Raw genomic sequence first — 23,115 nt, 5'->3', positions numbered from 1 at the left:
ATTCTTTTCTGGGGACAGAGTTGACAGAGTTTAATGTTTTCTACCCTTACCCTGTGAACTTCATAAATCCTTATACTTACTCAGTTTGCTAGAAGCTTTCCATGCAATGCATGTTAGCCAGCTTGGCTTCTTTCCAGTTATTTTATGGTGAACCTCATTTGTCAAACTGTTGAGCCTATGTGGTATACCTGTTTGTATTTCTAAGATCTTAGGCTGCAGATGACTTCATCTTTCCTGGAATATTTCCCAGTCTGTCTTTTTATTTTTTAAATCTAGTGTAGTATCTTTAGATCCTGGAATAAGCTCTGCTTTGTACCACGTTGTGCAGGAGGAGCAGAACAATTGGACTCTGATTCTTATGGCTGTCTGTCTGCCTCTGTATGGCTGACTGCACTGTCCTCCCACAGTGATAGGAACTCTTGGGGCTGGTTGCCACAGGTAAGGCTAAGGCATAGGGAGAATAGAAGCAGACACAGGGCGGGGACAAAAGAGAGAAGGGCTGTGGAATAGCAGAGTGTGACCAACAGTTGTCTCCATTTCTCCACCTCTTGATCATACTTGTATTGTGAACAATGACTAGTATATTAATACAGTCACAGGTGTTAGAATTAAGGTCCTAAAGGGACCTAGATCATCTCACTCAAACTGTATAATTTATAAATAAGAAAATACAATATATAGTGATAAAATGACTCATTATCCAAGTTTATAAAGCTAATGAATAGTAGAACTGGAACTTGAAATCAGTTCTGTTGATTCCAAATCCAGTATTTCATCTGCTAGTGCAACATCTAGTGGTTTGTTTGCATTTTTTCACCCACCAAATATTTAGTCACCAGCTTTTAGGTACATACGATATATGTTAGGTCTGAAAGTCAAATTCATACATGTTAATTTAATGGTCAAGATAAGAGAATACACTAATATTGGTAGTACTAGGATGTGTTAAACAAGGTAAGAGTTAGATGTAGATTTTTAAAGCTTATAAAGTTTTTACTAACTTGTGTTTTATTACAAAAGACATGCTTATTTATTATACAAATTTGAGACAATGGGCAAAACAGTTAAACCACCCAAATTCTACCACCTAGAAAAATTTCTTTTTCGTGTATGTTTGTATATATATTTTTTTAAATTACAAAAGTCGAATCCTTCTAAACATTCTTTTATAACCTGATTGATAACCTGGAGAACCAGGCTGGGAGAACTCAGAGTGGCAGTTGTGAACACTGTCAGATCCTGCTGCAGCAGTTGTTGAAGGTAGGAGTGAGCAAGGTTTAAGGGCCATTTAAAGACTCAACTAGAATGGAGTTTGTGTTGAGGAATCTGAATTGGTGGATTAATGGTTCTTGGGTAGAAGGCAAACTATTGCCAGAATGGCAAGGCCTTTTCCCCTTCCTCTGGCCATATTGTTTCAAGGTTATTTCATTGGAAGAATTACCATTGGGATCCAAGAGTCAGTGGTTTGGATCTCCTAATTTAGCTAGAGATACAAGTGAGCTGTAGGGTGTAGAAGTAAGTTTCCTGATATCAGACAGTTACGGTCAACCTATTGAGGATCCTTCTTTCCGGACAGAATCCTGCTATAGTTGAAAAGGAGTATGGAAGTGAAAGTGTAGTCATCAGCTCATTATGTAGTCATCAGCTGATTATTTATTTATTTAGGCCAATTTCTTGGCCTTTCAGGAACTTTTTTATTTGCTTCCTCAATTGGTTGCTTGCTTTTAAGATTGGCAAATTAATGTAAAATGAAGCTTATCATAAATTCTGAAGAGTTACATAAATGTAACTGATGGTATTAACACTGATGGTAAAAATGAGACTTTTTGTTTTGTTTCAGATGCAGGGCTTTTTTTTTTTTTTTTTTGATGCCTACAGTGTTTCTTAAAATAATCTGTCTAAATATATAGAACTTTAAAATGTAGGTCTTATGAAGAACATTTATTTCTCTATGCATATATTTAGCCTTGGGTCTTGGATATTGCTTTGGAAATATAAAAGCTAGCTCATGGGTAAATAGATTATTCTTGTAAGCATTTTTTAAAAAGGGGGGCAAATGTGCTTATGCTTTTTTAAAAGTGCTTTTCTTTTTGTGATAAAAGCTTACTGGAAAATTTTGGGTGTTGGTATGTGGGAGATAATTTGTGCTTTACATTGTTTCTGGGAAAAGATGTGTGTGATGTAAAATAGGTAAAATAACCAGTGATGATCTTTATTAAAAGATGCTTGCTTTGTGGGATTCGACTTTGGACATGTTTTTCCATTTTCCTTTGGGAATCTTTTTCTTCTAAATTTCAGTGTTGCAGTCTGTCTTAACCTTAGCCTTTTATGTGTATATTCTGTTAGGTATATTCTGTTAAAGGTTTGAATATGACCCCTTGGTGACATTACTCGTGACTTATCCTCCTAGATTGTCCCTGGATGCATGAATGGGTAGATAAGATAGATGTAGATGGTTAGCCTTATTTTTGCTTATGAGTCAGTCTGAAGATTGAGATCTTCATTGGATTCCCTTTTGATATCCTAGAGATTTCTCTTTACCCCTTTGCTACAGCTCTGGCCTAAGTAGACTTTGGAAGCCTTTTTATTTTCTTACTCCATCTCTGAATTTGGATGTGGAATGTTAGAAGCGTGTGTTATCCTTCAACCCACTCATCTCCCTTATTCCTAATTATTTTTCTTTGTACCACATGAAATAAGCTTTTTTACTTATGAAGGTAACTGATTTTACTTCAAGAGTCGGTCTGCTTTGAGGGTATTTGGTAAGTGCATACATAGTGAGTCAGTATTGACTGATCTGTGTCCTCTTTGACCTTCACCCTGTCCTTGGTAAAATTTTAGAATTTCAGTAGTTGTGATGTCTCTCAGATATCTTGTTTGTTCAGGTACCTCACTACTTCATAGACTAATAATTTCTGCTCACAGATAGTTTAGTCCAACATTGCTTAGGGGAAATGCTTTAAATTCATATTTCTTCATAGTAAATTAAGATGAAACATTTGAGTCATACTAGTCTGTATTAAAATACAGTGAAGAAGTTTTTCAGTTGTGAAACAGATTCTTTGTAAAAGGAGTAAATGTATGCTTAATTACTTTCATCTCCCTGTTTAATACACAAGCATTTAGAAAACATGGAATAAACAAACAAGCACAAAGTAGACAAAACTACCCATTGGACTCTCTCAAATGCTGTTTTCTCCCTGGAAAACTTGACTCTCCCCTAACAGTTGACTAATTCCTAATTGTTCTTTAAATCTCAGCTCTTAGATGTCATTTTCTCAGGGCAGTTTTTTCTTTCTTTTTTTTTTTTAAACTCCTAGAGCACATTGTGTAGAGCTCTGTGTTATGTGTTTTTGTAGCTTCCCATATGTCTACTGTAGCAGTCATATCACTTTGTTGTTATTACGGGTTTTATGTCTATCCCTAATAGTCTGTAAGCTCCGTGACAGCCAGAACTGTATCTGTTTTATCACTCTATTTCAGTGCCTGGTATATAGTAGCCCCTTAATTTTTTTAAATTTATGAATTAACTTTAACCTTTTAATACTTTTGATGTTTTATTTCATACTTTTCTATATGTCTGGGTACACATAAAAATATATAAACACATACTTTTGTAATGCTATTACACTGGAGTTTTTTTACCCTTTTGTGTAGGAATAGAATTTTGAAATCAACATGTGAGGTAAAAATTGCTCTTCAGTCTTTGGATTGACAGTAAGTCAACAAAGTCATATTCCCTCCAGTGTACAGTGATAAAGGTCTGCTTATATACAGTGGTAGTTGGTCTCTCTAGAGACTTATCCAAGGTCCTCTAAAACCAGACTCTCATGTACCTTCCGGCAGTCTTTCCTGCTGTGTACTTACATACACTGGCTTCAGTTGAATTTCTCCTATCTTTAGTTTACTCTGTGTTTGTCTTGTATTTTCTGGTTCCCGCTCCTTTGTTCATGCCATTTTTCCTCTTTGGAATACCTTAGCTTTTCCCTTTCTATCCATTTTTAAGGCCCACGTCAAATTCCATCTGCTGTGACATGTTTCTCTTTTTCTCTGGCTAACCCTTAGTGTCCTCCTTTCACTTCTGAGTTCATGGCGCTTTATTGCCAGTGGTTATCCTTTGACACTTGGTGATTTACCATTTTGGGACTGTTTTTTGAGGCTCTTGCTTTTGTGTGAGTTTGTCTTTTCTGGTAACCATATTGTTGGATCACTGAAGGCAGGGATATTCATCTTCTATTTATTTGTGTTCTTCATAATTTATACCTGGCACAAAGTTTTTCAGTAAATAGTTTATTTGGTTAACTATAAAAATTTATTTGCCCCTCATATTTATAGCATGAACCCTGAAGAGAATTCTTTGTCTTTAAGAAATTTCTACAAATACCTGATTCTATTCTGTCTTACTGCTTTCATGTAATATCTAAGGTATCCAGGAAATCTGTATATAAGTAGCACAAGAAGCTTAAGTAACTATGGGGTGCCTTATGGCCCACTTACATAGAAATTTTTGATGGTGCACCTATATACTAGGTGAAGGAAGAGAAATCATGGATTAGAGGTAGTAAGTTTTTCAGCGGAGCAGAGATCCATTCCTTATAACTGATGCCTCTGAACTCTGAACCATGTTATTCCCAAGGTAGAAGAAAAATTTCCAGGAAGATGATTAGATTTCCTTAATGTATTGGGAGCCATGTTTATTAAATGATTAATTTTATTACATCAGTCTTGTGACTTGAATGAGAAATTGTCTCCTTGCTATAGGTAGACCGTTATTTAAGAAATTCTTAATTGATTTGTTTCTTCTACTGTGGTATAGCCTAAAAATCAATGGGAATTGTAACTAGTGATGAATTTTGAAAAAGGTGTTCAAGAGCCCTAGTTTTCTGTTGTCACAGAAGTTAAAAAAAATGGTATTCCTCATATTTACTAATTTGGTGAACTTGCTTTCTTGTTACCTGTTCATCAAACTGTTAAAATGTAAAGTGCAGATGGCATTAATGTGGAAGGGATTTTGTTTGTTTTTTGTTTAGGTACAAAGAGGATGGTGAAGCTTTATTAATTTTGCTTCCCTCAGAAGAAAAAGGGATGGTGCAGCAGCTTCTTCAGAAGAAAGTGCCTGTGAAGGAAATCAAGTAAGAACTATTTGCTGTCTTGATATTATTGTTAGAAAAATGAAGGCATGAAATTATTATGCCTAATTATGTATACCTAATTCTCTGCTCCCTCTAAGCTTTTCTGCTCTATGATTTTGGACTTTTTGTTTGCTTTGTTTTTAACAACTTTTTTAGAAGACTGTCATCGGAGAAAACAAGATGAAAAAGAGACCTTGTTAGCATCAGGAGGCATTGATGGTTGAAAGAATTAAACCTCTTGGCTGAACTTATTTTTGGGGTTGTCTGTCTATTTCAGAGGATTGTCCTCTCCTGTCATTGAAGATGTTTAGATTGAGTGTCAGCAGAATTGATTGTAGTCTCACTTATATTGGGGCCCTTGAAACACCCTGCTTTCATCTGGAGGAAAGTAACTTGGGAGGGTGGTTAGATGTGGTGGAGGAGTGGATAAGAGTTTAGATGAAACAAGATTGGGTGTGAGTTGATAATTGTTGAGGCTGAGTGAAAGTTTTCTACCTTTGTATATTTTGATATTTCCTGTAATTAAAAAAAGTAAAAAACACCTCATCTGCCACCACCTATTACCACTCCAGCTTTTCAGGAACAAAATTGTTCAGTCTAAAATCAGGGAAACAAGTGGAATTTCCTTTGTGAAACCTAGAATAGATGCTTGTAAGAATTACATTCTTTCCTGTAATTTTCATTCTAAACCCCGGGCAGATTTAAGTAACCATTCTATTATGTTATGCCTGATTTCTAGATAAGGAAAACAATATTTATATCCTTGGCTACTTGTTTATTATTTGACTTTTGTTTTATGGTATTTGACTGAAAACGGAAATTGTATAAAAGTGACGTTTGCTTTCATTTATTCCATTTCATTGATGATCCACCTCCCACAAGAGGCTACTTTCTATCCTTAAAGACTTAAGAAGGGAACATTGCTAATTGTGGTGTTAACCTAATCTTTCAGTCACTCAGCATGGGTTGTTTAGAGAAAATGTGAATTTTACATTTTTTTCCTGCATTATTCAAAATATGCAGAGTCAAATTTCTGTCTAGTGTAATTTCAGTCTAATCTGGGTCATAGATGAGAAATAATGTTATAGATTTTAAAAATACTGAGGAAAATAGAAAATACTGTATACTGTTTTCAGTTTCTAAAATTGAGATGTCTTAGTTTAATCTTTATCTTTTTGTTACAAAAGAATCAATCCAGAAAAACTTACAGACATTCAGAAAAAATTGGAATCGCTTTTAGCTCAAGATCAAGATTTAAAAGAAAGAGCTCAAAGGGTAAGTCATTTTTGAATTTGATACCTTCAGTGGAATAGAGCATATAATAAAGTTACGTTGTATCATTTTCTACTACTTCTAGGTTGCATAGTTATGCTTCAGATATTCAGGTAGTATAAAGTTCAGGTAAGTTTAACTTATTCTTTAACTTTGAAAAAATTATGTATTTCTTTCTTTTTTTTAAAAAAATCTTTGGCTGCACCACGTGGCATGTGGGATCTTGGTTCCCAAACCAGGGGATTGAACCCGTGTCCCTTGCAGTGGAAGCGTGGAGTCTTAACCACTGGACCGCCAGGGAAGTCCTAAAAGTATATATTTCTTATAGTAACTTGGAAAAATGTCTATTATTTGTCCATAGTCTTGTCAGACATATAGAAAATACTCTGATTTTTAAGTGTACAATGGCTGGATTTCTAATATACTTGATAAGGTTATCAACTTTTGATTTCTTCAGTAAAGTTTTTATTAACTTCTGACTGCACTTTCTTGACTGTAAAATTAATATCTTATATTAGGTTAAATTTCTAGAAAGCATAGCACTCTTGCTAAATTCTCTTTAGGAATGAGATTTTAATCTATAAGTATGACAGTGTTCCCAAACTGCTTTTTTTGGACTTAGAAATCCTCTTGATTAGCAAATACTCAAAGAATTGTCACTTTTAGTTATACTTATTTTTTAGTTCTTAGAGCACCCAGCAGTAGATTCTTTAGAAAAGGAAGATGTGAAATTATTTTGCGTTGTGCTTATAGCTGTCCAATCTTTGAATTGACAAATATTTGAGTCCCTGTTATGAAGTTCTTCATTTTCAGCACTTGTTTACTTATATTTTAGTTACGAGATCTACATACGATATCTACATCTGCATCTCCCATAACTCAACAATGATTTAAAGAGTAGGGATTCAGAGATTGGAGGAAGAAAATAAAGAGGAGGCATGGAAAGGGCATCCTCAGTAGACAGAGGAGCTTGAGCAGAAAGTCAGTAGTCAGTCTTTTGTGTGATGGTTTTGAAAGTGGATATTCTAAGCAAAGAAGTTTTATTTAAAGACAAGATCTTATGTTTAAAAAATTAACTTATGTTATATTTTATCAAATTATTGTCACTGTGCTTAAAATACCAACATTAATGATGAAAGCTAAAATTCAGATGCTTAGTATGTGCTAGGCACTTAGCTGCAGCATGACCCTATTACATGACAGTTTGGTTTTTTTTTTTTTTTTACATGACAGTTTGATATGCATTGTGTTATTTAATCTTGCCAACAACCTATGAGGTAGGTGATATTGATTTGATTTTATAGATGGGAAAATAGGAGCTGAGGAAGTTAAAAATTGTCCAGGGTGACGTAGCTATTAAGTGGCAGACCTAAGATTTAAATCCAGGTCTTTCTTCAGAACTTCCATGATACATCAGGAGAAGTTCCAGAGTATAAGAGAATCAAATGATGAACTGTGCGTAGTTAAACTTCTGTAAGCTCACTTCACCTGAAATCTAATGAAAAGGGTCTTTAAACAGATTTTTTTTTTCTTAGTTTTTGGGCATATATTTAGGCATGGAAACATTTGTGTGCATGTTTTGCCTAGCAGACATACTTTAAGCTAGGAGTTAAATCTTTTAGAAGCTTTGGAAATAGTATGCACATTTGAAAATAATATACATGAATTCTGATGTCATGACTTTGTGCATACTTAGGTCATTCTATTATGAATCAGGAAATATGAAACACTGGAAGGATGTCGTTTCACTGGTTTCTGCATATAACAAATGAGCCTTCCAGAATAAGATTATAGAAAAGCACATTGAAATAAATGATGTGATTTACTGGGTGTCACGCATGGTTTAGCAGAACGGCTAACTGTTGTCAGCTGCAGCAAGCTATCGAATTTCATAGAAGCAATTTTCTAGCTTTTATTATAATCTGGATAGAACAAAAACAATAAGAAACTGGGATGATTTCTTGTGGACGATTGTAGGGGAAAAAATTATCCTTGAATTATTCATTTTAATGCCTATGGAGACAGGGAAAATGGTTTGAAGATTAGTGTAAATGGTTTGAAGAAAGGATTAGTGTAAAGTTAGAGAAAATGTGAAGTTTAGGAAATATAGAAATGGGAATTAAATATACTGTATAAAAATTAATTTTAAAATCAAAAAATAAAACTCCTGCTTACATATGTTTCACCATCTTTGCTGCCTGTTTATTTTACAGACTGACAGAGGATCCAGGACCATGTTTACTTTTTAGTTTGCAATAGCTCTTGGTATAAAGATAGTTTACTTTCTTTTTTTTTTAACGCAAACAAGAAAAATATTACAAGTTAATGACAGATTACTTGAAATTATAATGACAACTAATTACTTGAAATTATAATAAAAAAGAAAAAGCTTTAGGAATAAACTTTTCCTGTTATGATTTTATTAAGCTTAATTTAAGTACAGTAAAATTTTGTTGTAGTAGTCAAAGGATGTTTTCAAGTAATAATTATTACTTATAACTGGTATTCATTGGTACTTAATGTATTCCAGAAGAAATGCCGAGTACTCTACATGCATTTTTCTCATTTAATTCTCATAACACTCTGAGTAGAAGGTACTGTTATATTATGTTTGATAGATGAGGAAACTGACAGAGAAATGAGAAACTTGCTCAGCTAGTAAGATGTGGAGCTCAGATTTCAACTGTATTATTCCAAAGCCTGTGTTTTTCCATATTAATGCACCTGAATGATATTAACTTCTAGAATAGCTTTTTGAGAAGGTTATGTTTTATGTTGAGTTGGCTTGATGAAACCAAATTTAAAGTCTTTTCTAATATTACAATTCGAAAAAGGTAGGTTTTTTTGTTTTTGTGAGATGACATATACTCAGCTATTTTTGAGGTTTTTCACTACTGTTGAATTTATCCTTTTGATTAATTTTTTTATCTCAGTTAAAATTCATTTTCCATTTCTGACTAGTATATATCTTATACTTCAGCCTTTTATGTTTACAGTGTTTTGTCTCCTACATACGTTCAGTGTATCTGATGAAGGATAAAGAAATATTTGATGTGAGCAAGTTACCTATACCTGAATATGCCCTGTAAGTATTCATATTATAGTTTTGTTTGTGAATCCTTAAAGTTAGAGGGAATTTGTTTGAAACCTGGTTTTGAGAGTCTTAGTTTAAACCACTGTGCCTTACCTTAAAAGAATCTGTTGAAGATTTGCAGAGAAAAAGATTATATAAACTGTAGAAAACTTGTTGAGCTTTCAGTTGTCAGGAATTTCAGTCAGGAAGAAGTTTCTTACTTGTAAGTATGAATTCCTGATAGTTACACTGGCAGTTTCCTGTAGTTTGGGCTTAAAGGAGATGGAGAGCAATTGACAAGCATTCTTTGAAATCTTTAAATGTCTGTAGCCCTCTTGTTTTCTAAAAAGCTGGCTTGGTTTACTGTAGTTCTTTTTATGCTTTGGATGCAAGTCTCTTTGTCAGTTCTTCCCTTCTTTTAGATTGGTTTCCCATGCTGCTTATTGCCTGGATATTCTTTGTGTCTTGATGTTTCTTACACGTGCTCACAGTTACCATGGCAAAATGTCTCTCTTTAGTAATTGTGGTTACTATTATATGAAAACGGAACTCTTGGTCTTGTTTTGGCTTAGTAGTTGAAGGATTTTTTTCCCTAATCTTTTCAGGTATAAAGGAGGAGCATCTGTTTTTTCAATGGGGTCCCACTTGTGGGAAAAGCATTGACAAAATCCTATAGAAGCACCCTTAAGGTTACTCATACTTTGAATGTCAGATTGAAATCTCCTAGTCTGTGATGAAATATGTACTTTCAAAGCAAGGTCTGTGTATTTGGCCTGCTTTCCAGGAATTCGAGTACCTTTACCTTTGAGTCTAATAAAAACTTGTATCCGAGTGAGCTGCTGTTTTCCATTCTTCATGTTACATTGCAAGTTCATTATAACAGGTAATTTGTCAGTTGTAACATTTTAGAGCCATTTAATTTGCTAGATAACAAAGTAAGGTCACTGACTTTTTGTTTAGGTAATGGATGGAAAATCACATGCCAGGGATAACATGTTTTTGTTTGCTTATCTCTTTACGAATTTTAAAATTTCTGAATATGATTCATGGTTTAGGTTATTAGCTGATTTTTGTGCTTCATGAAATTCTATCCTGGTTTCCTGGTTTTCTCATTGACATAGCTGAGATATTAGCAAACAGGAGAGGCACAGGTCTTTTAATGCTGCAGGGCCATATTTAGAGGACATTTTGTTGCCACAGATGCCAGTAAATCTCATCTGTTTACAGTTGAAGACCTTTGCTTTTTGTTGGTGATGCTTAGGGAAGCAGAAAGTTAAATTCTGAGCCTAAATTACTGGTACAGTTTAACTTGGTGTTTTAATTTAATTTTTGTGGATTTTAGATGTATAATTTCCTTGATCTATAATTTCCTTTAGAAGCCTTTGATACCTAAAACAGTGCTATGTATGTGGGATAAAATAAAGGTTTAAAAAACTATTTTACTGAAGAAATATATTTTATTTATTTATATTAGTAAAATACTTTTTTGAATATTAAAGAAATATGTTTTAAATACCTAATATATCTAGTTCATTGAGCTAGGCATTAAAATTATAGATGTGGGGCTTCCCTGGTGGCGCAGTGGTTGAGAGTCCGCCTGCCGATGCAGGGGACACGGGTTCGTGCCCCAGTCTGGGAAGATCCCACATGCCACGGAGCGGCTAGGCCCGTGAGCCATGGCCGATGAGCCTGCGCGTCTGGAGCCTGTGCTCCGCAAGGGGAGAGGCCACAACAGTGAGAGGCTCGCGTACTGCAAAAAAAAAAAAAAAAAATTATAGATGTATGGTTATGTACTTCTACCTTAAAGGAGGTCCAAGTTTAGTAGCAGAGAAAGACATGTAAATGTAACTGTAATACATTGAGAGAAATGCTCTGATGCGTATTGAGTTTGTGATCCTAACTGTATCCCCTATAACAGTAATAATGACAAGTGCTCAGTAGTGGCTGCCTGTGTGTTAGGCACTATAATAGATGCATTGCCTCTGTGAACTCATTTTATTTTTATAATGATCCTATAATGTAGGTACTCTTGTCATGCCATTTTGCAAATGAGAGGACTGAGGTATAGAGAGGTTTAATAATGTCCTTTGATCATATAGCTTATAGGTGACAGAGGCAGGATTTTAACCTCAACAGTTCTATTTATGAATCCAGGTTTTACAACCACACCTCTCAGTTTCTGTGAATTGTGTCTTATAGGAAAAAGGCAGTTGGTCCATTTTCTAATGTTAGCTTTTTATTATAGCAGGCCTTGCTTTAAGAGTTTCTTTTCAATCCATCTGTGGGAACTTAGAAGCTAGGAAAGACCTGACCATAAAGTAAATCTTGATCTTAGAAGGAGAAAATAAGATTTTTTTTTCTTTTTTGGTCTAAAGTTTAAAAATCCATTTTTATAGAAGTGATTGTGCCACATTATGTGTGTTAGAAGGGAGGATGATAATACTTGAGTTTATTCATTGCAGAGAACTGTGTTTTGTTCTTTCATGGTCATGCCTTTTCCAGCTTTAGTATTTATATTTTACAAAGTATTTTCATATAGTTAGTACATCAGATATTTATAATAGCTGTGAGATAGGCCTGGTAGGTATTGTTATCTCACATTTGAGAAAACTGAGGCTGAGAGAGTTATACTGGAAATAGGCAGATTTAGTAGTTGAACTGTTCCCTTGCTTCTGATCTCATGCTCTTTATTTTGTTAACTGTGTTACCATCTTAATGGAAAATGGGGTATCTCCAATATTTTCTGACAGGTATTCATTATCTTTTAGATCACCTAATGTGTCAAGGTGGAGTTGTATCTCAGAGGAACATTTTCTTAAAAAAAAATTTCCAAAAATCTCAACTCCTGAGAAACTGTTTCATAATAAACTCATAAACACACCATCAGTGTGCTGAGATAACTGTTTTCATATGCTCATATTTAAGGTCTCTTGGTCTTGCTGTGGCACCACGGGTAAGATTTCTTCAGAGAATGCAAAAACAACCCAACAAAGAACTGGTAGTGAGTCAAGATAATAAAGTAATTGAACCAAGGACTCTCTCCCTCACCAGTGATGAAGTGGAAGAATTTAGAGCCTACTTCAATGAGAAAATGTCTATTCTCCAGAAAGGTGGGAAAATACCAGAAGGGACAGAGTACAGACTGGCTAGTGGTATTAGTGATGGAGAGGAAGAAGAGAAAGAATGTGAACAAGAAATGGAAGAGAAACTGGGAAAAACAAAAGGGTCTCAACCTCAGTCTGTCTCTAGCAACAAAGAGCCACAGAAGAACAAAGAAGTTCCTGTGCAGTTCTTGGACAGAGATGATGATGATGATGAGGAGGACGATGGCCTCAATGCTGACTTCATTAAGGTGAAGAGGCGCAATGTGTTTGGGTTGGATCTTAAAGAGAATAAAACATTACAGGTAAGTTTACCCCTAGTGGAGGATCTTCTATTATTTCCTACCACTTCTTACCACGTGCTGCCTGTTGCCTTTGGGGAACTGTGGGAAAATAACCAGGAGAAATTTGTAGAGTGACTTTCTTTGCTGTGAACTCTCCCTCCTTCTCCATCTTTAATGATGGAATAGATGCTAAAGAATTCTCATTTTTCATAACTTTGGGAATTCTAAGAGGTTGACAGCTTTAATCTTTTCATTTATTGGTTTTCTGGTGCATGTTTTAAAAAGTAGCCAGTTTCATGATTATAACATTAAGTAATAAGGTGATGGGGTTTCGTGGTTTATGATGTGAGGATCCTTCACTGTGATTCTTAGTATACTACTTTCTGATTTAAATAATTATAAATATTCCTTACAACAATTCAATCTCTCTAAACTTTTAATGAGACATTTGGTTTTGGGCACCAATCCAGAATCTTAAAAAGAAAGCCAGCACTTCTATTTAAAGGCCGCTTATGAAGGTTTATTAAGTTTCACATAGGTCCTTTGTTTCTCACTAGGCACCTGCTAGGAGGAATAAAAGAGATAATCAAGGTAAAGCACCTGTTTCCTGGGGTACTTGTAGGTGCACAGTAAATATGTTTCTCCACCCTTCCCTTATTTTCGTTTTAATTTTGATGTCCAGTTGAACCAGTACTGTTTTCTGAAATTACTGTCCTTTTTCCATTCTAGTTACCTTGACTCTTTGTTGACCATGTACGTTTAGGTCTCTGTGTTGACTCTCTTGGTTTTATACAGTTACCCTTTCATAAATAACACCGGTGTCAATTAGTATAGCTTTATGGTAAATCTCAAGTCAGATAGTGTTAGTCTTCCAACTTGATATTTTAAAAAATTTTGAGCATTTTTAGACCATTGCATTTCCATGTAAGTTTTTGAATCAGCTAGTTAATATTTATAGAAAGTCTTTTCATATTTTCATTGAGATTGCATTGAATGTATAAATCTATTTGGGGAGAATTAACAATATTGACTCTTCTGATTCAGTATATGACATATCTTTCCATTTATCTAGGTCTTCTTTAATATCTTTTAGTATTTTTTAATAATTTTAAGCATGTACGTCTTACCACATATTTTGTTAGATCCATCACTATTTTATAGTTTTCAATGCTATTATAAATACTTCAAAAAATTCAGTTTCTCATTTTTTGTTGCTAGAATATAGAAGTACAGTTTTTGCATACCAGTCATTCTAAACTGTCCTGTTAAGTTCTTGTGGCTGTTTTTTGAGATTCTTTGGAGTTTTCTTTGGATCTTCTCTGTAGCTGGTCATGGTATTTGTGAATAAAGATAGTTTCATTTCTTCCTTTCCAATCTGTGTGTCTTTTATTTCATTTTCTTACTTGATTACACTGTATGTTGAGCAGCAGTAGTGAGAATGGACATCATTGTCTTGTTCCTGTCTTAGGGAGGGGAAAAATTCAGTCCTTTACCATTACATCCGATGTTAGCTGTAGGTTTTTTGTAAATGCTTTTAACGGGTTGAGGAAGTTCATTCTATTTCTGGCTGGTTTAGTGTTTTTATCAGAAATGGATGGTGAATTTTGTCAGATGCTTTTTCTGCACCTATTAGGGTGAACATAGAGTTGTTGTTATTTATTCTGTCAGCACATTGATTTTTCTAATGTTGAACCAACCTTAAATTCCTATGATAAACCTCACTCATTCGTGATGTGCTTTCCTGTATCTATTACAGGACTCTATTTGCTAATATTTTGTTAAGGGTCTTTGCTTCTGTGTTCATAAGGAATATTGGTTTGTAGTTTTCCTGTAATGACTTTGAGGACATGACACGTTTTAAAAGCTTTAGATACATTTTGCCAAACTGTCCTGCAGAGAGGTCATATTGATCATTGTCCCACGGGCTTTATGTCCGTGCCCATTTACTAACACCAACACCGAATATCCACATGTTTTTACTGTTTTGAAACAGTTAGTGAGAAATTCAAACTTACTATTTCAATTTATTTTTCCTTGATTCTGTTATTGAACATTATTCATTTATTTATCCATTGTATAATTTCTGTGTGTGTATTGCTTGTTTTCCTCTCTCTTTTTTTCTCTTACGATATTGGTCTCTTTCCTGTTGATTAGCAAGATGTCCTTAAACTTTAATTACTATTACTGGCTTTTAATTATTTTATACCTCCCACCACATTTTTTGCCTGCCTTCCTTACTGGATTTTGAATTTCCTGAAATTATTGTCTTACTGACCAGTGTGTGTTCACGGCTTGATACAGTGTCTAGGACCTAGTGCAGATTTCACAAATGTTTCATGAATGAATAAGTGAATCACTCATATCTTCTTTCACTTTGATAGTTTTATTTGCTGTGAATTATGTAGAATTCATATATGTAGAGTATATTCTTTGAAATGTATATTTTGAAACTGAGTATGATTTGTCTGATTGACTTACAATAATTCAAAAGGTATTGTTGAATTTTCTATAAACATGAGCAGAAATGACTTATTTATTTGACTTGAATGATATAGCTGTGCAGGCCAAGCTTTGTAATTTAGATAGTAAATAAAAATATCTAATAGTAATGATAACTACTGTTATCATTGTTAACATATCACTGTTATTCTGTTAACTAAGAATATGTTTGCATAGCATAGTATAAAAAGTTCTATCTTGAAAATACCTGCTTTTTTTTTTTTTAGCCATAACAAATGGGAAATATTATAGTGTTTGTGTCAAATGTGAGGGAACTTCTGGGGCAGTTACAGGATTTTTAAGAAACCAATAAAGGAATGTTTTTCTGTATCTTCCTGCACATTTCCTAGTACTATACACAAAAAGTAGAGTTAAAATTATTGGCTCTTTAGCTGAAATAGAAATAGAAAGGCTTGTCAACTTTACCTGTTATTTGCCTTTGAATTTTCAAAATCAATACTTATTTGTACTCAGATTATCATTTTTTTTTTTGTTGTTGTTGTTCTTTATCATGTTTTCAAGGCATTTGGTTTTGAGTGTGATTTTGTATCCACAATCTCAACTTGACTTTCCTATTTAGCCTTTGTTTTGGCGCTTTATATTTTCATATTGCATTACAGCCATCACTCACTGGAAGCTGCTTTTTTCTTTTATTACCTGTTTTTAAGGATAGACCTGATAAAGTAAAGAAAACCAAACAAACCTTACACAAAATGGGAAATAATACTATCATTTACATATATAAATGAATCTATTCTTCTTAAGGTTAAATATTGGGTTCGCCGAAAAGTTCGTTTGGGTTTTTCTGCAACATCTTATGGAAAAACCCGGACGAACTTTTTTGGCCAACCCAAAACTTTTTCAGACACTGCTGCCTTTGTTCAAATATTTTTGTTGCTGCTGTTTTAGAATTTTCTTTAGGGAGAGCATACCAGGCATGCAAGGGAACTGGTTTCATTACCTCTATCACAGGCTGTTCTCTTTGTCTTGTTATCTTTTTCCTCATTTCTTGCTCCCTTGGAGCAGTTGTAGAACTCAATTGAGACTTGGAGTCAGTGGGAACACATTGGATTACAGATTACATGGAATTTGTTTATCATATCATTATCATTAATAAAATAATATATTTTTTGGTATTTTACCATATACCAGTGCTTTCCTTGCAAGTATTCATTTTATCCTCATGACAGGAAAGGCAGATGCTATTATTTAAAATTTCAGAGACTTTTAAGTGACTTTTCCAAGGTTACAGTGGTGGAGTTAGTACTACAATCTATCCCTGATGTCAGATCACATTCTCTTTCTCGTTTATTCTGTGGCCTACTGTCATTTGTGTGTGGTTTACTTTCTGTAAATGGGTAGTGCCAGTGTAATTGACAGCACTGTAGATAATTTTGGGCAACCCATTGTGTGCAGACACTTTGAATACAGAATTGATAAGTTTACCTCTTTAGACTTGGGCATAAATGGAGAAGAGAGGTACTGAGTGCCAGGGGCAAGTGATATCTTCTGGAAGACTGCCCTGTCACAGTTCTTTTCCATTTGACAGGTTGAAGGCATTGACAGAGAAACAGATCTCCTTAGCATTGGAGAGGGAGTCATGAGTGATGGAGCCATGAAAGAAATGGGCGGGAGAGAGCACACTTGGGCTGATTAGGCACTACAGTAGTAAGAGAAGTTTGGTTGACCTCCCACATAGGGAAGGGACTTTTATTTTTTTTTATTTATTTAATTTTTTGGGGGGACTTTTATTTTGCCTTGCTTTCTTGGCTGTTGGGTGTCTAGAAAGTTAGCTTCCAGAGAGACAGTGTTAGAGAAGAGCGTGAATATATAATTAAAATGTTGAAATTGAGAATGATTTTAAAACATGTTCTTGGGCTTCCTTGGTGGCGCAGTGGTTGAGAGTCCGCCTGCAGATGCAGGGGACATGGGTTCGTGCCCCGGTCCGGGAGGATCCCATGTGCTGTGGAGCGGCTGGGCCCGTGGGCCATGGCCGCTGAGCCTGTGTGTCCGGAGCCTGTGCTCTGCAACGGGAGAGGCCACAACAGTGAGAGGCCCGCGTACCGCAAAAAAAACAAAAACAAACAAAAAAAATGTTCTTAAATATGAGAATGAAATCTCTAAGCAAACACTTTTCTCTCTCATATTTTACAGTTGTTTAGAAATGAGACTGATAGGTGGATTCCATTTTAGCTCAGCAAGTGTCCTTTTAAAGCTTTCTCAACAGTAAACATACATCAGTCTTGGTTAAGATTTGAATGATACTCATAAATTATTCTTTGTCCTTAGAGCTGAATCTATATTCTGTTTACATTTTAATCTTATATTTTGGCACAAAATTCTTAGTAAGTATTTTAGGAACTCACTGTTGGTGGTAAAACATAGGTTAGCTAATTTTATTATTAAATTATTGCTTATGAGTATTCTCTTATAAATATATTAGAAGTTCTTCATCAAGAATCAGATATTTGGGAGCTGGGATTTTTCTGCCTCTTGTCTCCTCTCCTTTTCCCTTTCACTCCCTTCTTGCTTTCATTTTTTTCTCCTCACAGCAGTGATTACTGAGTGCCTACAAGGTGCCAGGGGCTGTGCTAGGTTCTTAGTAAGTTTCAGAGCCTTATACTTTAGTTAACATAGCAGACTATTAAACCAAAATTTCAGTACATAATCTTAGATTTCTGTTCATTTATTGATTCTTGAAACCAAATGTTTTAAAGTGTTAACATTGGCACCACAGTAGAGAAGACATCCTGAGAGAAGTTGAGCCTTAAAGCATGAATATGAGTTAATAGGAAGGGGAATAAGCATTCTAAGCAGAGAGTACAGAATGAGCAAAACCATGGCCACAAGAAAGTGTGTGTTTAGTGTGGGAGCTATTTCTGGTATGATGTTTAGTTTCAGTAGTTAGCCTTTCTGAGGCTTAGTGTCCGTCTCTGTAAAGTTACTACCTGGCAGAGTTATTGTGATGCTTAGAGATAGAAAGCAACCAGCACAGTTTGTGTATGTAGAAGGAGCATGGTTAAAATTAGCTATTATTTCTACTTGATGAAGTATAATAGGAACATACAGGTAAAGGGTTTATAGAACTTTGCCAGTGCAATGTCTAGGCAGTGTCTGAGGTAGTGCTGAAAAATAAAGGCTTTTTCTGAATCAGGTCGCATTGTAGAGAGAAAAAGTGATGTATTTTTTTTATTCCAGATGTAGTATCAGGAAACAAGACTACTTTTTGATTTTAGCGTAGTTGATAGAGCAGTTTTCACATTTTCAGTGTCCTGCATTGATCTGGAGAGTGCTAAGGCCTACATTGATACCACAGGTCAGGTGATGTCATAGCCAGGTATTTAAGGAGAACTTATAATTTGGTATAATCAGACCATAACTAGGCAAGCATAGTGCCCTGTGGAAATAAATCAGTTGGTTATAAATAAAACTAAAAATGATGTTAGTAGTTGATATTTAATGTGGAGTCATTAAATGAATATTTTTCTGGGTGGAGTTCTCTGTCCAATTAACTGGCAGTATTCTTGTGAATATTAATACTATGCAGTATACCTCTAGAAGATATTATATAGAAGATACTAGGTTATAGATATTGTTTATATGTTTAAGACTTGATTTAAAAATGGACATTAGACCATTGACAAAGGAATGGATAAAGAAGATGTGGTACATATATACAATGGAATATTACTTAGCCATGAAAAAGAATGAAATAATGCCATTTGCAGCAACATGGATGGACCTAGAGATTGTCATACTGAGTGAAGTAAGTCAGACAGAGAAAGACAAATATCATACAGTATTGCTTATATGTGGAATATAAAAAAAATGGTACAAATGAACTTATTTACAAAACAGAAATAGAGTCACAGATGTAGTAATCTTATGGTTCCCAGCAGGGGAAGGGAAGGAGGGATAAACTGGGAGATTGGGATTGACATATACACACTACTGTATATAAAATAGATAACTAATAAGGACCTACTGTATAGCACAGAGAACTCTACTCAAAACTCTGTAATGACCTATATGGGAAAAGAATCTACAAAGAGCGGGTATATGTATATATATAGCTGATTCACTGTGCTGTACAGCAAAAACTAATATAACATTGTAAATCAGCTATACTTCAATAAAAATTTTAAAAAATGGCATTAGAGAAAGTAATGCCCTTGTTTGGGGAGTGATTGGGCATGCTGATGAGCTGCTTTAGGAGAGTGCTGATTTAACTGTTTTTTTAGCCTCATAATTATTTAATTTAAAAATGGGAATGAACCATGTTAACTTATTTCCAGAAATTTCTTGCAGACAACTATGTTTTTGTAGAAGAAGATCAGGAAATGATGAACATCTTTTGGTTTCCTATAATCTGCCATGCCTTTGAGTATTGCATCTCATTGCTTAAACTCTCCACAACCTTGCACAGTATTATCCCCATTTTGTGGGTTAAGAAACAGAGGCTTTGAAAAGTTCTGTTGCTTGCCTAATGTCCCACAGTTGGTGAAGTGGCAGAACTGGAATTTGTTGTGCCCAGGCTCATCGATTCTTCTGACTGTGCTTCTTTCGATTCCTGTCATTTCTACATTTTAGCAGTTCTTCTTTACTTTAGTGCTCTTTACTTTTAGTGTTCCTCTTTACTTCCCACTAGCACTACCACTGTTCTGTCCCACACCGTTTTCACCTCAGACTTGCCTTGTGGGATAAGCCTCGTAATTGGTCCCAAATGTTGTTCTTCTGAGTCATCTTCCTGTGAACCTCTCTCAGATCTATTTTTTTCATGTGGTTGACCTTCCATGCCTCCCTTCATTTCATCCTTTTCAGTTGGGCTTTGTAAGCTAGCCCCTTCCCTGTTAAACTACCAGTCCAGTGCATTCTTCCCAGTGTGAGTTTCCACTTACACTGAAGGGATTCCTTCCCAGGATATTCTCACCACTCCAGCCTTTCACATCTTATCTTTCAAGATTCAGGGCTGAGCTTGCCTCTTCCTTGAAGTCTTTCTTTACTTACTTATTCCACTGACCTCCAGATTCCAATTGTCTGTTTTGCTAGTACTTTTCTTTTTGGCTCTTCATAATAGACCTACTTGAATGTCTTAATTTCCATTTCTCCTGGTGATTCCTGAGATTGTCATAACCTTTGTATGCAAGGGTCTTATATATTGCTGTTGAATTAAACAGAAGGGAAAACTCTTTAAAATAAAACCTAGGAGTCAAGAAACTTTATTCTCAATTTTTTGGTACCATGAAGTGGAACACAATCTTAAATGTTGAGTAGCTCAAATAGAGTTGGTATATATGTTCTTTTGTCTTCTTACAGGTGCTTTTATTTTATTTTATTTTATTTTTGCATCCTGTGCTTAATTCTTGTAGGCTTCATTCTAATTCAAAAGGAATAGTTACTGTGTGACTTGAAGCTTAAATGTATATACTGAGTTGCTATATATATGTATATATATATTTTTCTCCCCTATTTGAGTTTTGTATGCAAATGATTTCCTAAGGATGTAAATTGTCAGTGGAAGGCTAAAAGTTTTTGGCTTGATGTTTATTCTTTCACATGCTGCATCATTATTGTATCAAAAATATTTCAACTTGTTTCTCTTCATTTCCTAGTTTTATACATATTCAATGTTTAAAGGAACTGCTGACTAGTACTGGATTTTCTCATGACCTACTTTTATAGCCTAAATTTCAGGAACTACATTTATCAGGGCATGCTTATCTTCATTTTAAGCTAAAGTGGAGGTAATGACAGAAATTTGAAATAGGACAGGCTATTCTTGAAGAGGGTCATATAAGTTGCCCTTGAACTTGACTGTTAGGATAATCAGAAATAAGGAGCTTTTCAAAGTCATCAACAGGTGCTTCTGTACGTGTGTGTGTGTGTGTGTGTGTGTGTATGTGTGTGTGTGTGTGTGTGTGTGTGTGTGTGTGTGTGTGTATATATATATATATATATAACAAATATAACTATAGAGAATTTAGACTAATATGCCAGGTTTTCTGCTTATGAACAGATTAGTTCCAGTATGCTCTTTGTGAGATCCTTTGTTCTTGAGTCTAAGCCATCAGTATATGTATATTTACCTAAAGCTTTTTAATGGAAGGACTGTCTTTGTGGTGACACTGGATTTAACTGTTCAAGTTTCTTTCCAACTCTTAAATTTTTCCAAATGTATTTCACTTTTGACTTTGTTCTTTTCAGTGTATGTTTTTGAAACACAGCTTCAAAAATCCATGCTGTGTCTTGAGTCCAAGGCAGCAGTTGAAGCTAGTGCCATCTGGTGGTGACAGGCAGAGTTAAATCACATTTGCTTTGATGTGAAGCTTTGTTTCTATCATGAAAGTTTCTATTTTAGGTGAAATGAAGGCTTGTTAAATGAAGCATTAATGAGATAAAAAAAAAAATTCACTCCTTCAACAAATATTTACTGCATACCTGCCATGTGCCAGGCATTGAAACATCACCATTCCCTCTCCTCATGGAGTGTTATGTTCTAGTGAAGGGAGATGGACAAAAACTATAAACATGTGCTGTGGGAAAAATGAAGCATGGTAAGGGGGTGGGGTGTAGCATTCCAAATAGTAGGATGGTGAGAGGCACCTCCCTGAGAGTGTGTAAGGCACTCTTCTGCTATTGCTAGATTAAGACCTTTAGATGTTTTAAGCATTTAAGATTATGGTGCTTCCTCTGCCCATATGTAATTTGAAACAAAAAGAGTACTACATTTTAAAACAGAGTCCTCAAGTTATTATTTTTTCCATGATGACTACTTCATTGCTTTTGTTGAAATATGTTATTTCAGAAACATTTTTTCTTAAAATACTCCAGTTTTGCTGGTGCCCTGAGCATGTGTTGTGAATAGCCAGTTGGTTATTTGCACTTGAAAGCTAGGCCTGTTAGGGGAATGGAAAGAGAATTCAGACCCTCTTGGGAGCAGGCGCTAGCAAGTAAATTGGTCAGAGCAATGGCACTTCAATGAAGTTCAGTGGGAACAGGGATGCCTGTATATTAAGAAAGGCCTATTTTTCAGTAAAAGTAAAGTCTAAGCATAAATTACATACTTACAAAATAAGTATAAGATTAGCATAGTGATTTCATGATGGTTTAAAATTTTAAAGTCTTTAGGGCAGTGCTTCTCAAGCTATGTTTGCTGAAGGGCTAGCTTTTTAATTTCCAATTCATCACACAACAGTAATGTTATAAAATAGATTAAAGAAAAATTACTAAAAAAGTGAAATGAATGTTTTCTTGGCTCTTTTCTTTCTCTACCTTTTTTGCTGCCTTCTCTTTCTCTCTCTGGGTTAGATGATTATTTTCTCTTTTACTATTTGATCAAAAGCCTCTTTCTGTATTCTTTTTTTTTTTGTTTCTCTCCATTTCTTCTGTTTGTGTGGCCATAATAGTATACAGTGTTGTGGGATGTTTGTGTCTGTGTAATGAATGATGTTTAATGAATGGAACATACTGTTTGTCGTTTAGAAAACTGTGTAGTTTTAACCTTTCCATGCCTTTTGGGTTATTTTTGATGAATGGGATTTGGCCCTGTAAGGGATACCACCACAGTTGGGATATGAGTGTTCCTTGGCCCTTTTTGGTATTAGTTCCTTGTTTAAGTTGTGTACTTTAAACAAGGAAAGATTAAGAGGGAGAAATGATTGGTAAATGGGCTTTTGGTAGGCACATTGACTATACAGAGAAATGTGTAGTAAGATGTATCTCCTTGAGAGCAGGTAATAAAATTTATTTATGTT

At 34.9% G+C, this 23,115-nt stretch overlaps 1 protein-coding gene across 4 annotated transcripts in view; it reads left to right on the top strand.

Moving 5' to 3' along the window:
• The window catches only part of DDX10 (DEAD-box helicase 10), a 288,051-nt gene that overhangs the window by 43,156 nt on the left and 221,780 nt on the right, over window positions 1-23,115 (top strand). For 2 of the 4 annotated variants that reach the window (XR_012333339.1, XM_073808237.1), the window contains exons 10-14: window positions 5,031-5,132; window positions 6,320-6,407; window positions 6,644-6,715; window positions 9,401-9,489; window positions 12,403-12,883. Coding sequence is in view for 3 of the 4 variants with exons in the window: in XM_073808237.1 (XP_073664338.1) it covers window positions 5,031-5,132; window positions 6,320-6,407; window positions 6,644-6,715; window positions 9,401-9,489; window positions 12,403-12,883 (832 nt within the window). In the remaining variant the exon portion in view is untranslated. Of the gene's footprint in view, window positions 1-5,030; window positions 5,133-6,319; window positions 6,408-6,643; window positions 6,716-9,400; window positions 9,490-12,402; window positions 12,884-13,419; window positions 13,564-23,115 lie in introns of those variants that run through there. The other 2 variants (XM_073808238.1, XM_033862078.2) reach the window with 2 other exon arrangements.

Source organism: Tursiops truncatus, chromosome 8 (genome assembly GCF_011762595.2).
Source record: "Tursiops truncatus isolate mTurTru1 chromosome 8, mTurTru1.mat.Y, whole genome shotgun sequence".
Lineage (NCBI taxonomy): Eukaryota > Metazoa > Chordata > Mammalia > Artiodactyla > Delphinidae > Tursiops > Tursiops truncatus.
The sequence above is the reverse complement of the archived record's forward strand: the minus strand, read 5'-3'. Positions and strand labels throughout refer to the sequence as shown.